This window comes from Pipistrellus hanaki, assembly GCF_964339955.1.
Source record: "Pipistrellus hanaki genome assembly, chromosome: 2".
Lineage (NCBI taxonomy): Eukaryota > Metazoa > Chordata > Mammalia > Chiroptera > Vespertilionidae > Pipistrellus > Pipistrellus hanaki.
Genome location: NC_140504.1, coordinates 152,611,660 through 152,628,410, shown reverse-complemented (window position 1 = coordinate 152,628,410; position 16,751 = coordinate 152,611,660). Strand labels below are relative to the sequence as shown.

The window sequence follows — 16,751 nt, the reverse complement described above, 5'->3', positions numbered from 1 at the left end:
CTGTCAATTCTCTATGAAGCAAATTCTCAGAAATTATTTTCTTTAAGACAAGAATCATACCTTCTTTTGATACTACACTGGAGGGCAGAAATATTGAGCTCTTCAAAATAGCTATTTAAGGTGACCATTTCTTAGGCCCCCAAGTTTTAATTTTCTTCAATCACAAATAGAAGACACAGAATTTTATGGACCTACACTACAAAATCTAGATTTTCATGTGAGATTAATTAAAATATATGGTGTTTTGATTTAGTTACTTGAAACACAGAATACAGCTTCATTCATTAACTGGATTAAAAGGCACATTTTGAAAAGTTTAATGTGAAAAGTTTATTTGCATTAATAACTCCTTGTTTTCACCATTATAAGATACTGACATTTGCTTATTATTTATGACCAAATAAAAGACATTTGGAATGGATCATCTCTTTCTACTAACCTTTATGAAAGAAAAAAGTTGAGTTAAAAACAAAATCCAAGTGCAAAAGTTTTCAGTAGTCTTCCTACCTCCAGTGTACCCCAGCAAAATATTCACAGCTTTTAGGAAATTGGTAAGTTCCAAGTTGCAATTTTCCATGTTTTTCCCCTGACTAAATTGTCGGTACTTGTGAAAAATCTATAGTATAGTCCTGAAAATATAACATATTCCCAAAGAGAAAGGGAGCCTAAAAGCAACAGTGATAACTACCATTCAGTGTCTCAAACATCACAAATTACTGACAAGGTAATTCAGTTTCTAAGTCACTTGATCTATAAGGTTTCCCAAAATAATTGGGATCAACTTGTATTTAATAAACCTAGTCTGGGTTTCAACTCTCCACAAAATTCAACAGACCCACATCAGGTAGTAATTGGCCTTTGAATTTTTAACTATCATTATTTTTCTTTATTATAAAATGTATTTAATAAAATGTCAACATATTCAATTATGTTATCAGCATGAAAGATGCAGCTTTAAAGATGTTTATTATAAAATTTTTCTTATGATTGATGCTTTGGATTTGTAAATAATCATCTTTTCAATAAAGTTTTTTAAACTCATTCAAATTATTTAAAATTCTTGAAAATGTTTAAATTACTGGTCACTCTAAAAAACCTGACAGATGCATTCTCACACATTTATCAGGATACATTTAAAAAGCATTTCTTTAGCTAATTTCTTAAATACAACATAACATATTAAGTCTGTTATACCTTATTCTCCCTAATTTATTTTCATTCTTGGACCATCAAACCATCTTGGAATAAACATGAAAAATTTTAAGTGTGAAAATGAGTAATGCATGATTTTTTAACACTTTGAAGATAATTAAAACCAATAAATATTTTCTTGTGACTTAAAAAAATAAACAGTAGGAATTATCAATCTTGTGTACATTTTTGGAATTTAACTTATAACAAATATATTCTGTTAGCATATAAAATGTTTTTACCTTACTTTGAAAGCATTAAATATGTAGGGAGTCCAAAATGTGAGTTGTTTAAAACTGACATGAACACTAAAAACAAACAAAATAATCAGAATGATGTGCAGTTATTAGGAAGCAAGTTTAAAATTTTGGAATATTTTTAAAGTGCTGAGATTTGGAAGAGGACTATACTTAAGCATGCTAGTTATATCCTATTATGAACACAAAAAAGGCTTTAAAACTCAAGTTTAGAAAAAAAAATAGAGGTTCTCTGAAAGGAAGATTAGTAACAAACATTTACCATTGAAGAAAGAATTCAGGTAAAAACAAATAGCACCACAATGAATTGCACTAAGGTGCTAAAGGAGGTACCTTATTCCCTGCAGAGTGAATGCTCCTTCTGAAATGTATTGCAACATATAAATGCAATTGTTTAATGGTTACCATTTGGTTCATTCATCTACAGAAAACTGCATTCCTTTCTAGTTCATCATATTGAACAAACATTCAAATTACTGAACTATACATAAAGTTACATAGTTTACATTTTATGAAAACAAAGTTGGAAGGAATATTTATAAATGCCACCTTGAATATAAGATGACAACTGTAAAGGGCTTCATATCTCTTAAGACATTTAATTTATGTTACTGGTCCAGGAGTGTTTTAGATATAACTATATATATAGATATAGATATATATGCATATATATTTCAACAAGAAGTGTAAAAATTTTTAAAAACAAATCACAGCACTCATAGCTGTTTTACATAAGAAGTACTTAGGGTCATTAAGGTGTCAAACTATTACACTATAATATGTATATATTTAAAAAGACTGAAAATGGCACATCAGGAAACTTTTTAGAGGCCCATTTCATTATGTCATATCACTGATGTGTCAGTTCCACGAAATTCCCTTTTCTTCACTGAGAGTCTGTCCCTCCTCCTTCACCTCCCTGTGGGGTCTCTGCACCCTCTTGCTTTCCTTGGTGAGATGGAGTCATGCTCGTGTCATTAGAGATCAGGAAAACGGCTCGGGTCTTCCTTGTAGTCGTCAGGTATAGTAAAGATGGAGCCATCAAACTCATCATATCGAAACTCCTGGAAAGTCACAGTGGCTGTGATCGTAGGAAACACAGGTATATCTAGAGAGAACAATCAATGATAATACTGTAAAATGAAATGTTAATCTACATATACATATAAAAACCTAAGCGACCATTACAACCAGTCGCTATGATGCGCTCTAACCACCAGGGGGCAGATGCTCAATGCAGGAGCTTCCACTGGTGGTCAGTGCACTTCCACAGCCAACCTCCTGCGGTTCCTTTCCCCCCCCTCCCACTTGGCCAGCCAACCTCACACAGTCCCTCCTCATCCCCCAGACTGGGCGACGGCCCTGATTAGCCCCAATCACCGGCCAGGCAGAGGGATCCCAACCGTACACAAATTCATACACCAAGCCTCTAGAAGACTAAAAATACTATTAGAGATATCCAGACTCCCTAAATTAAAAAAAGAAACATCATTCAAGCACCAGTCCAATCCTACCTAATATGTGTTTATTACTGAGTATGATGTTTTGGGGAAGGATTTAGTTTTTGGTTATGTGAGAATAAACAAACAATCTTTTCTGTCAAAGAAGAGTTTCGGCAGCTGCCATTTTGGCTCCCGTGAGGGGCTGCCATTTTGAAACAGTAAAGGTCTACGCCTTCCTTTAAATTAGCCAATCGCGCCAGAGAGTAAGCCTAAGCTTGTCCAAACAAGAATGAGGAACAGATGACATGTGCCAGGCATGAGAGCCGAGCAGACCGCCACCCATTGTGCCTGTGCTCCCAGACCATGGGAATGCGCACCCTCCTGCAGGAATAGATATTTGCCTTGCTGCCTGGCTCCCGAGTGTGCTTTGTGTTTTACCAGGACCCCTGACTTTGAGGGCTCGCCTTATATCTAACAGAAGAGAGACACAGAAGAATAAAAAAAACTCAAGTTTCAATTGCTTCCCAATCTTACATATAATGCCACATTCAACCAATCTTTTTTTTTTTCCCACCAATCTTGTTTTTCCCCCCTTCAGGCAAAGGGACAGTTAGTTATATTTGTAATCTTTGCAATCTGACATATTTTCTTCAAATTATAGTTATATAGATAGATAGATAGATAGATAGATAGATAGATAGATAGATAATTCAGACTCTTAGCTAATTTATTTTGATTCTAAAACAAAATACATGAGCCCTAGCCAGTGTTCCTCAGTGGTTAGTGTTTGCTGGCCCACAGACTGAAAGGTTGTGGGTTCAATTCCCAGTCAAGGGCATGTACCTGGGTTACAGGTTAGATCCCAGACCCTGGTCGGGGCATCTGAGGGAGACAACCAATCAATGCATCTCTCTCACATTGGTGTCTCTCTCCCTTGCTAACCTCTAAAAAGCAATGGGAAAAAATATCCTTGGGTGAGGATTAACAAAACAAACAAAAAACTTAATTAAACATAAAGTTTACATAAAGAAATCAACATAAGTATTACACAGTTTCCAGTTACTTCTGGGGGGGAAATTATTCACTTGTGTCTACTATGTGCAGATGCTGTTCTACCTAATTCCAGGCATCAGCAAAGTAAAGCCCATTGCCTGGCTCTTTCTGTAAGGCTTGTGAGCTAAAAAACTATTTTCTATCTGTAAGTGGTTAAAAATAAACAGAAAGTCGCCAAAACCGGTTTGGCTCAATGGATAGAGCGTCGGCTTAGGGACTGAAGGGTCCTGGGTTCGATTCCGGTCAAGGGCATGTACCTTGGTTGCGGGCATATCCCCAGTAGGGGGTGTGCAAGAGGCAGCTGATCGATGACTCTCTCTCATCGATGTTTCTAACTTTCTATCTCTCTTCCTTCCTCTCTGTACAAAATCAATAAAATATATTTTTTTTAAAAAAAAAGAAAATCATTGAATTTTAAATAAATAAATAAATAAATAAATAAATAAATAAATAAAAATAAACAGAAAGTAAAAATATGTGTGCCAATAAAATTACATGAAACTCAAACTTCAGTGCCAATGAAATTTTTTTGGGACATAGGATGCCATTCGTTTACTTTCTATGGCTGTTTTCATTCTCCAAGTTGGGCAGTTGTGATAGATACTATATGTACAGCCCAAAAAGCCTAAATATTTACTATCTTTCAGAATAAGTTTTAGTTATTGAATATGCAACTTTATATAAGAGAAAAACATGATAAATTTACAAAGATTACATTCTGGTTGGGAGACAGAGATAACAGAGTAGTAACATCTTTTGGCTTAAGTTTTAGAACATGAAAAGTAGCATTACAAGAGTAAAAGGGGAGTAGCCAGAAACCTAGCAGAAAACCAAAACAGAATGCTATAAAAGAAGTCAGAGGAATTTGAAGAAAAACTATCATTCACTGGGACAAGGACTCCACAAAAATAGTTAAATCTTGGAGAGATTTTAAAAGAGCAACAGAAAAGTATCCACTATATTTAACATAATAGCATGAATATCAATAATAAGCACAGTAAAGAGTGGTTTCAGTAATACAGAATGAAGCAAGATAAATAGATCTGAGGAATTATAGCAAGGTTATATTCACTATTTGTTTATTTTTCTCCCCCACTAGAATGTAAACACCTAGAGGGCAGGAACTTTTATTGTCTCTCATGTTAGAAAAGCATCTGGCAAGTAACAAGCATTGATTAAACATTTGATGTCTGAATTGATGGATGGTACTGAAGACTCTCCTGAACAAAGCCTAAAGTCAGTAGAGAAGGTAGTTAAACTTCTCCTGAAGCTTAAATTAATGCTAAATCAAATGCCTAAACTCCCAGAGAAACTTCTAAGTCACTTGTTCCCAGTTTTTTGATGTAGTTAAGAAGATAAATGTGATTTTACTGTTCTTAAAGAACATTAAGATAAAATTAAGTTTAAATATTTGAAAATAACCCTAGCCGGTTTGGCTCAGTGGACAGAACATTGGCCCGTGGACTGAAGGGTTCTGGGTTTGATTCCAGTAAAGGGCACATGCCTCACTCAGTTGCAGGCTCCATCCCTGGCCCGATGAGGACATGTGCTAGAAGCAACCAATCGATGTCTCTCCTACATTGATGTTTCTCTCTCTGTCTTCCACCTCCCTTCCATTCTAAGAATAATCAATGGAAAAATATCCTTGGGTAAGGATTACCAAAAAATAAATATTTGAAAATAAAATGATTATTACTTTATCTGTAAATAGTGACTCCAGAAACATTCCCACTGTTCAGAAACTCAGTCTTCCTATTTCACTTTAAACACATTATCAAGGTACATCATAAGTTCACCCACACCCTCTTGTAAGAGGTACCTTTTGCATATCCCATACATTTAATTTAAATGAAGTAGAATTAAGCCCAACCATCATGACTCACTGGTTGAGCATCAACCTATGAATCAGGAAGTCAAAGTTCAATTCCCGGTCAAGGTATATAACGAGTTGCAGACTCAAATCCCAGTGTGGGGCATGCAGGTGGCAGCCGATCAATGATTCTCTCTCATCATTGATGTTTCTAGCTCTCTCGCTCTCCCTCTCCTGTCCTCTCTAAATCAATAAAAATATATATTTTTATAAAAAGAAAAGAAGGAAATCTAGTAGAATAAGAACTATCATCAGGCATTTTATATATTTGACCAAGGATGACTATCAAAGCATGTAATAAAAAAAACTTTAAAAATTTTTAGCAGCCGAAACTGACTCAGTGGTAGAGCATCGGTCTGTGGACTGAAGGATTCCAGGTTCCATTCCGGTCAAGGGCATGTACATTGGTTGCGGACACATCCCCGGAAGGGGGTGTGCAGGAGGCAGCTGGTCAATGTTTCTCTCTCATCGATGTTTCTAGCTCTCTATCTCTCCCCCTTTCTCCTCTCTGTAAAATATCAATAAATTATATATTTTTTAATTTTAGCAAAACTTAGAAGTCCATTTTCCTTCAAAGCATATTTTTACTAAATGTTAGTAAACAATACCATATTTCTAATACACACAGAAATTATAAGCAATTTTTCTCTTACCTAGTTTTACAGGAAAGCCTGGAGGAAGCTTCATTTGAACAAATTCTCTAAGTTTGTTAAAGTGCTTGAAGGGAGCTATCACTTCCAAAACATTCAATATACTGAAAAACAACAAAAGAAAAAAGTTTTCATTTTTAAAATGGATTTCTTTGTGTCTTTATGTTGTTTTATAACCACAAGCTTCAAACTTAAGGATGAGGAAATGATACCTCCTTCCTCTTAAATTTTTTTGTTTTTATTATTCTTTTTATCGTGTCAGAGTTTAAAACTTTTACATGTTACAGTGCAAGCATAATTTCCAGTTGTTTGATTTTAGGTCCATACATAAATGGATTCAAGGCTTCTTCTTCCAGAAGTTAAATTAGTGTTATTTTTTGCATACTTAAAGGAAATTTGGCTGGCATTACATTTCAGTTTATATTTCTTCCCCTCTGAACTACAATTTCATAATGTCTCTTAGCATTCAGGATTGAACTAGTCATACTGCAGCTTCTTCCCTTCATGTTTTTGGCTTGATGGATTTTACTTTTTAATTGAATCTTTATTGTTGAAAGTATTACATATACCTCCTTTTCCCCCCTTTGACCTCTTCTAGCCCACTCCTGCCCCCCACCCCAGGCCTACTGTCTATGTCCACTGGTTATGCATATATGCATACAAATTCTTTGGTTGATCTCTGCCACCACCCACCCTTCCCCACCTTTCCTCTGAGAATTGATAGATTTTATTTTCAAGTAGTTGTATTTTTCTTTTAAAAACGGCCGATAGCTACTATATTTCTTGAATTCTTCTGTCTTTTTAAATTGCCTTTATATTTAAATGACATCTTAGCTAGATATATTATCAGATCATACTTTCTTTTGCTTCAGAAATGCTAAGATGTGAAAAAATGTAAGGCCAGACTGTATTTTAGCCTCTTTCTGCCTGAATGCCATTATACTTCAGAGAGAGGGGAAGGAGAGGAAGAGACAGAAACATCAACATAAAAGAGACCATTGAATGGCTGCTTCCTGCAGGACACATACTGAGGATCGAGCCCACAACCTCGGTATGTCCCCTAACCAAGAATCGAACTGGCAACATTTTGGTGCACCAGATGCTCAACCAAATGAGCCACACTGGCTAGGGCCATTAAACTTTATTATAAAGTCCAAGTCAAATAGTTTCATCAGGATAATTATTCTTACTAATCTAATAATCATTCTTTTATCAAATTTTCTTGGACCCTAACTATGTATCTCCATCCCTGATCTACAGCTAGAGGGCTGTATAGCACATCTATCTCCTTTTCTCAAGTTAGGCTATTGGGTGGTATGAAACATATATAGACTTTAGAAAAATATAGATCTTGCTCTATTCTATGATGATTTCTTTTTCTGTTATTAGGCCAGTGATAGGGGAAGGAATTATGAAAGGAAAATAGCCTAGGGCTTCAGTCCGCTAATTGAATTTTTAAAAAGATCTATAGTTTTTAATTGATTCATGAATCAGACAACATCCCACCCAGCACTTTAAAGAGTACTCTAAATTAAAAATTTTATGAGTATCTGCTGAGTACAGTTTGAGAGATGTCTACTACAATATCTTACCTAATAATAGACAAACATGTAAATTGCCCATACCTCCACTATGCCACCAGCCAATTAGGAGTGATATGCAAATTAACCCAACAAAGATGGTGGTTAATTTGCATACACAGGCACTGAGTGACAGGGGTGGGCGGGATGCTTGCCATGGCGATTCTGCCTCACCCCCGGTCTCCCAGGGCACTGGGCAGCGTGGGAAAGTGGGGCTGGAGTGGAAAGAGGCAGCTCCTGGGCCTGAGCGGAAAGAAGCTGGGCCAGAGTGGACAGGCAGTGCCGGCAACCAGGCAAAGGAAAACCCATTCTAGCACGAATCTTTGTGCATCTGGCTTCTATTTTTCATAATAGTGACAAACTACAATCAAAATATTTATCAGCAGGGGAATGATAAAACAAATTACAATAAATCAATCCTGCAAAATAACAAGAAGAAAAAGAGACACTAAAAAGTTATTACTCTAAGAATTGCAAGATACATTCACTTTTTAAATGAAAATAAAAAAGGAACTCACAGAACAAAATGTAGACAATGCCATTTTTATAAAAATGCAAAAACAGACAATCCTAGATAAAAATATAGCAGTTATCATCTATTAGCAATTACTAAGATAAAAGTAAACTATCATTTTTATTCTATAAACCCCATTCTGTTAGATTATTAAATAAAATATATGTATTGCCCTATGCAGTTTGGTTAGCGGATAGACCATCAGCCTGTAAACTGAAGGGTCCCAGGTTCAATTCCGGTCAAGGGCACTTGCCTTGGGTGAGGGCTCAATCCCTAGTAGAGGGTGAGCAGGAGGCAGCCAATCGATGATTCTCTCTCATCATTAATGTTTCTATTTCTCCCTCTCCCTCTCTGAAATTAATAAAAATATATTTTAAAAAATACAAAACAAAAATGTATGTATTTATGTATTATTTTTATAATTAAAAAACTATACAAACATTTTTCTGGTTAAAACAATAAAAATATTGCCCTAACCAGTTTGACTCAGTGGATAGAGCTTCGGCTTGCGGACTGAGGGGTCCCAGGTTCGATTCCAGCCAAGGGCACATGCCCAGGTTGTGGGCTCGATCCCCAGTGGGGGGCGTGCAGGAGGCAGCCGATCAATGATTCTCTCTCATCATTGATGTTTCTATCTTTCTATTCCTCTCTGAAATCAATAAATATACTTTAAAATAATTATAATAATCTTACTATTTTGTAAACTAAAATTTCGAGAAGGATGCACACACTATCAAAGCAATGACTATTTGCTTTTGCATGTCAAAGGCGTCAAATGAACCACTCAGATACAAATATTATTACAGTCTTTAGGGTTTAGTAGCTTCTTTATATAGTTAGTAACTAACTTACGACTGAATTCCCAAGGGAAATTCCTGGCTCATGGCTATTGTGGCTTTAAATGTTTTCTTATTCTCTTTGCACACCAGTTCTCTACCAAGATGAGGAGCTCTAAAATGGAAAAATATATATATTAGTAAACTTTTTCCATGTCTTATCATCTTCTTAAGAAGAATCTGTCCTTTTACAATGACACTTATTAACATTTTAAATTTTCTTACTCTGAGCATAGAAATAAATTAAAATTCTGATAAAAGAAAATGAGACATGTATAAGAAATAAGACAAGGATGACAAGTATAAAAGTTCAGAAAAATGATCAAATCTCACATTGATATAATAAGCACTTTTAGGAACAAAGCAAACCACACAAAAACTGTATCACTGTGTATCTTTAAAGTCACTTATTCAATTCAGCCGAAACCGGTTTGGCTCAGTGGATAGAGCGTGGGCCTGTGGACTGAAAGGTCCTGGGTTCGATTCCGGTCAAGGGCATGTACATTGGTTGCGGCCACATCCCCGGTGAGGGTATGCAGGAGGCAGCTGATTGATGTTTCTCTCTCATCGATGTTTCTAGCTCTCTATTCCTCTCCCTTCCTCTCTGTGAAAAATCAATAAAATATATTTTTAAAAATAAAATAAAATCACTTATTCAATTCAATCTCTGTTATTGTCTACAGTTCTCAGCATGACCAATAAAAAAATAAAAAATGATGTGAAGAATGAAGAATTCAACATTCACTACAGAATACTGTACAAGGGAAACATTTTGGAAAAGTTAGAAAAGTATAATAAAATTTTCAATACAAAAATAATAATCATTGCAACTTCTTCCTAAACATTAGGGTAGGCAATATTTTATTCTCTGTCAAAGAAAAAATACTATTTTCTGTAAAGGATTATACTTTACCTCAAATGGCCGGCCAGAAAAAAAACTTATTTATTGATTCATTCAAAATAGTTGTTTTATATCATTTTTTTTACTCAACAAATATTTGCTGAATATAAACTATGTGCTAGATACTCCAGTATGTATTAGTAATAAAATATCAAGTAAATTTCTTATGTAAGGATGGTGAGAAATAACCTGGCATAGGCTAATGCACAGAAATAATAATCAGAGATGGAGGAGCTTGAAAAACAAAAAAGTAGAGAAATAGTGAATGGCCTTATAAACCAGTCATCCATCTCTGGTCATTATTTCTGTTTTAACAAATTATTCTGTTTCAAAACCAAAGAATCCAAAACAAACAAACAAACAAAACAAAAAAAAAACAACACTTACTTTCCATTTTCAGCAGATATATACTCTTCCCATGTAATCGTGTTCTGAGGAGGAGGGGTAAGGGACTGCCTCCGAACCGGCTGCCAAAAAAAAGAAAGGAAGAGGCAGAGCGACAGGGAGAGAGAAATAGACAAACACACAGAGTGAGAGACAGACAGAGAGGGAGACACAGAGAAAGGGAGGGGGAGAATGACATTTTTAAAAATATAAAATAAAGCTATTTTAAGCTACTATTTTAAATAAAATTAAACTACTAAACTGTTTAATCTCTTCAATATAATTCTTTAAGAGTTTACTTCCAAGATAGTTCCACGGTGATTTAAGCTCTATCAATTTTTCTTCTAAATCTCAAGAAGATACGTTATCAAAGTAATAAAATCCATTCAATTCAATGTTTTAATAATCTAAAATGTTCTTGGCATTATGCTAAAAAGTGAATATGAAGTATAAAAACTAACCATGACTTCAAGGAGTTTACAATTCAAAAGAAAAATCTATATATGAACAGTTAATCAGAAATACAAAATATATTATTAAACACCAAATGAGCTTACAAAAGAATTAAATAATATAGCAGCTAGAAAAAGGAGGAATCTTCTATGGATAATAAATTCAGATTAGGGGACTGGGGCTCAGGTTGTATTAATGTCAAACAGACACCACTTACTTGATCAACACTGATAAAAGGTAATGTCAGGTTTTAAAAGTTACACCTTTGTTAAATATGCATTTGGGTCATTATAGAGAAGCAATATACTTAGAGCCAAAGAACTGATTTTTGCTACTTCTGAGAGATTAATTTCTTTAAACCTCATTTTCCTTCTATAAAGTGGAGCAATGACACTCAACTCATTAAATAACTGTAATAATTAAGAGATGAAAATATTTAGCACAATGCCCATGTTAACAACGCCAAGGTTATTTTGGCGCACTGGGCATTCCCTTCACACCATCTCCCACTGGAGTCTCTGAGCCCTGGAGAACAAGTCTATGCTCCATTCATCTTTGTATCAATAGGACAACTATAACAATATATTATAATAAAAGCTATGTGAATGTGAAAAAAAACACAACTCCGATGTTTTAAACCAACATAAATAAAAAAGAAAACTCACTGAGGTACATATGAAATTGCTTTTTAACTTGTAGAAGCTGAATTTAAATTTATGTTACTTAATTCAGATTAGGCCACTAGAGAATCCTTTGTTATTCGGCAATAAAATGATGTTATAATAATCACTAAAGTACATACATTTGAGTAACTAACATGTGTTTATGTGTTGCAAGTTGACATAACACATAATGATTTTCACACTCGATTCATTTGTATATTACCAGTTGTGACCAAGCAGCCATTAATTTCAATACTGATATATATGTTTTTTAAAACCTTATTAAGATTTTAAATACAATTCCCCATTACAATGGAATTGTCTCTTGAATTTGATAGGTTCCTCTCATTATTCTTTTGACCACCTATTTTTTAACTGTGCATGTTAATTTATATATACATTTCCTGAAAGCTTATTATTTTGGTTTAAAAGAACGGTATTCCCAGAACTATCTATGAAATGCATACAAGTATTTCTTTTCTCCTTTAATGCCCACTGTGGAATATAATTAAACTGGTATCAATTCCATGCTGCTTTCCCTGTGTTTGTAAATTCTGTTTCGGGGGGGGGGGGGGGGGGATCTTTTTTACAATTAAACTAGAGGCCCAGTGCACAAAATTTATGCACAGGGGGAGGGGAGTGTCCCTCAGCCCAGCCTGCACCCTCTCCAATCTGGGACTCCTTGAGGGATGTCCAACCACCTGTTTAGGCCCGATCAGACATCCCTCTCACAATCCAGGACTGCTGACTCCCAACTGCTTGTCTGCCTGCCTTCCTGATTGCTCCTAACGGCTTCTGCCTGCCAGCCTGATCACCCCCTAATCACTCCCTGCCAGCCTGACTGATGCCTAACTGCTCTCCTGCCAGCCTGATTGCCCCTAACTGCCCTCCCCTGCAGGCCTGGGTCCCCCCAACGGCTCTCTTCTGCAGGCCTGGGTCCCCCCAACTGCCCTTCCCTGCAGGCCGGGTCCTCCAACTTCCTCCTCTGCTGGCCTGGTTACTCCTAACCGCCCTCCCCTGCAGGCTTGATCGCCTGTACCCCCCCCCCCCAACTGCCCTCCCTTGTAAGCCTGGTCCCTCCCAACTGCCCTCCCCTGCTGGCCATCTTGTGGCAGCCATTTTTGTCCACATGGGGGCAGCCATCTTGTGCGTGACAGTCAATTTGTATATTACTCTTTTTTTTAAATTATCTGTGTACATATTTTAACACTGCCCCCCCTCCCATACACACCCTCCCTCCCCACAGTTTTGAGTCCACTGGTTGTACTTAATGCATGTATATAAGTCCTACGGTTGATCTCTTATCTCCCCCAGATCTCCCTACCTTCCCCCTGTAATTTGACAGTCTGCTTGTTGCTTTACTGTCTCTATAACTATCTTTTGGTTCATCAGTTTATAATGTTCGTTATTATCCATAAATGAGTGAGGTCATGTGGTGTTTCTCTTTCATTGACTGGCTTATTTCACTCAGCATGATGTTCTCCAATTCCATCTAGGTTGCTGCAAATGATGAGAATTTCTTCTTTTTTATGGCAGCATAGTATTCCATTGTGTAGATGTACCATGGTTTTCTGATCCAATCATCTGTTGACGGGCACCTAGGCTGTTTCCAAATCCTAGCTATTATAGATTGTGCTGCTATGAACATAGGGGTGCATATATCCTTTCTGATTGGTGTTTCTAGTTTCTTGGGATATATTCCTAGGAGTGGGATTACTGGGTCAAATGGGAGTTCCATTTTCAGTTTTTTGAGGAAACTCCACACTGTTCTCCACAGTAGTTGCACCAGTCTGCATTCCCACCAGCAGTGCACAAGGGTTCCTTTTTCTCCGCAACCTCGCCAACACTTGTCGTTTGTTGATTTGTTGATGTTGGCCATTCTGACAGGTGTGAGATGGTACCGCATTGTTTTTTTGATTTGCATCTCTCAGATAATTAGTGACTTTGAGCATGTTTTCGTGTGCCTCTTGGCCTTCCTTCTGTCTTCTTTTGAAAATATTCTATTTAGGTCCATTGCCCATTTTTTAATTGGATCATTCATTTTCCTTTTACTTAGTTGTATAAGCTGTCTATAGATGTTGGAGATTAAACCTTTATCAGTGATAACATTTGCAAATATGTTCTCCCATACAGTGGGCTTTCTTGTTGTTTTGTTGATGGTTTCTTTTGCTGTAAAAAAGCTTTTTATTTTGATGTAGTCCCATTTGTTTATTTTCTCTTTAGCTTCCATTGCCCTAGGGGCAGTATCAGTGAAGAAGTTCTTTTGGCATATGTCTGAGATTTTGCTGCCTGTGGATGCCTCTAGTATTTTTATGGTTTCCCGTCCTGTTGCATATTACTCTTTTATTAGATAAATTCTGTTTTGATGTTCTTTCATCCTGCACCATACCAGATTCAAACAAATCAAATTATATGTATAGATGAATATAATAGAATATTATCTTTAAATTTCTTCTATTTATAACTGAACTCCAGAAGGATTCTTAAATATAATTAATCAGTTCTTCTCTATCAAAAATCCAACATCATCCTAATCAAAATCCCAGCAATTGTTATCTTTCATAGAAATTGACAAATTGATTTAAATATTCATCAAAAACTGTAAAGTTCAAGGTGCTATGATTCACATAGAAAGTGTTTTATTTTTGCTCATAAGTCAAAACCTTAATTATTTAACTTAATTCATATTACTTTGTTCTATTATGTGGCCATCTGAAATTAAGCTATATCTTAATTTCAATGTATATAAAACTATAACTTATTAAAATGCCATTTGCAGACCCCTTTAATAATTCAAGTACATCAAATTAAGTTGTATGCTGCAGGTTTAAACACAGACAAATCAGACAATCAGAGACAATGGGCAAATGGTACATGAAATGCTATTCTATATGGTTTTTCCCACCATATATTCATCACAGAATGGTTTGCTGCCAAAGTTAAACGAAAGTAGCAATAAATACCACAACAAAATTATTTTTTTTAAATAACTAAATAAAATGTAAATCACAATATAAGTCCAACAATGGGTGAGAAAAGCAGTTTTGTCCAAAATTGAGCTCAGCATTTTATCTCTCAATTTATTTCTATTTACTGAGCATATCATGCTCTGCATTTCCTACTTATCAAGATATCAGTAAATCCCAGGAGGGCTTCTGAAAAATGAAGTCTGGTAAAGCTCAACTCTATCCCAAAGCCAAAAGAAACCTAAGGAGTACAGAGAGGATCTGGTAGGAAGGAAATAGATCACACTAAACTAGCACAATCACAATTTTAACTTAAACATTGAATGGGGATTCTCAAACATTTTACATTCTGTACTTATTTAATTGAACTACATGGCTGATTCACTCAATACATGCACTTTGTAAATGGTAAAATACTTTCCTGGCACGCGCGCGCGCACACACACACACACACACACACACACACAGTATTACCATGTCTTAGTTGGAACCTGGCATACTATGGGAAGTTACAGGCTAGAAATGATTTTATAAAGTAAGTGGACCTTTACTTCGGCCTTCAAAGCAGTTGATGATTTCAATTAATGAAATAGGAAAAAGAATATATGCAAAGGAACATGGATTAAATATTAATACTGGGTTTCATGCTTATAAAATAATTTAATCTATTTGTTAGTTAAGTCTCAGACACCAAGAACAGACTCACACACAAAAAGATATATCCCTAAAGACAATGTAAAAAAAAAAACAAAAGCTGTATAAACAAAACCCACGAGTGTACTTATATAAACTCACTAAATGCCAGGAATAAAATCTATTCCCTCTCTCCTTAGAACATTATAAATTAGAAATGAAAATTATACCTCAAAATTTTGTTCCATTATGTTTCCACCTTTACTAAGACTCTCCATAATGGCCTTATTTCGAAGAATATCTTCTTCACTGAGATGTTCTCTTCTTTTTCTCGATTCTAAAACAAGTCCATTCACCAAATAAAAGTCTGCCAAAAAGTTTCCTACTCTTTCCTAAAACAAAATCAAATATTTCAATATAATGAAAAGATTACGTTTGCAACAAGAAAGTTTCAAAGTAACATACATATACATGTTTTTCCATAAATATGTAACATTAAGGCATACATAAATAGTCCTTTGGTACTTGAAATTATCAAATTATCTTATGTGTTCTATTAAGCTAAAAGAAATATATTAAACTAGAAGCCCGGTGCAAGAGATTTGTGCACTTGGGGGGTGGGGAGGTCCCCTCAGACCAGCCTGCGCCCTCTCGCAGTCCCGGGAATGTCTGATTGACAGCTTAGGATATCCTTAGCACTGCTATGGAGAGGGCAGAGGCTCCTGCCACTGTTGCTGTGCTTGCCAGGCCAGCTGTAATCCCAGCTTCTAGCTGAGCGGTGCTCCCCCTGTAGGAGCGAACTGACCACCAGGGGGCAGCTCCTGCATTGAGCGTCTGCCCCCTGGTGGTCAGTGAGCATCATGGCGACCGGTTGTTCCACTGTTCAGTGGATTTGCACATTAGCCTTTATTATATAGGATTACACATTTCAAATTTGTAAAGAAAAATTTAAAACACACCTATTATGGCAATTAATCTGAAAATGAGTTAAATTTAAATAAAAATACCACATAGTATTCCTTTAGAATCTACTCCCAAGTCGCACAAAGCTATCGGAAAACTTTATTTAGTTAAATCCAAACATCACAAGGAGGGGTCAGGGATGATTACTGTTCCCATTTTATAGATAGAAAAGAAAGTGGAATAAAAAGAAATAGTCTAAGTCACATAGAAATCTCTAGGACAACTAGAATTAATTACCTATTCCAATACTCTATTCTATATCAGGATCAAGCCTCAAGTTACATTTGCTTACTACTTTCAACAAAGAGTTAACAACAGAGCATTCCAGCTCTCCAATACAACTGTTTACATGAGAAATGGGGGACAAGGAAACTCAAGACGTATAAGGACATCAAG

At 35.9% G+C, this 16,751-nt stretch overlaps 1 protein-coding gene across 1 annotated transcript in view; it reads right to left on the bottom strand.

The window, feature by feature from the left end:
* Positions 1-305: 305 nt before the first annotated feature.
* ANKRD13C (ankyrin repeat domain 13C) overlaps positions 306-16,751 on the bottom strand; it is a 56,021-nt gene continuing 39,575 nt past the window's right edge. Inside the window, exons 9-13 of the mRNA XM_084871868.1 lie at positions 15,623-15,784; positions 10,682-10,761; positions 9,410-9,508; positions 6,467-6,567; positions 306-2,556 (exon numbers count right to left, since the gene is read on the bottom strand). Of these exons, the coding sequence (XP_084727994.1) occupies positions 2,426-2,556; positions 6,467-6,567; positions 9,410-9,508; positions 10,682-10,761; positions 15,623-15,784 (573 nt within the window). The 3' untranslated portion in view covers positions 306-2,425. The remainder of the gene's footprint in view (positions 2,557-6,466; positions 6,568-9,409; positions 9,509-10,681; positions 10,762-15,622; positions 15,785-16,751) is intronic.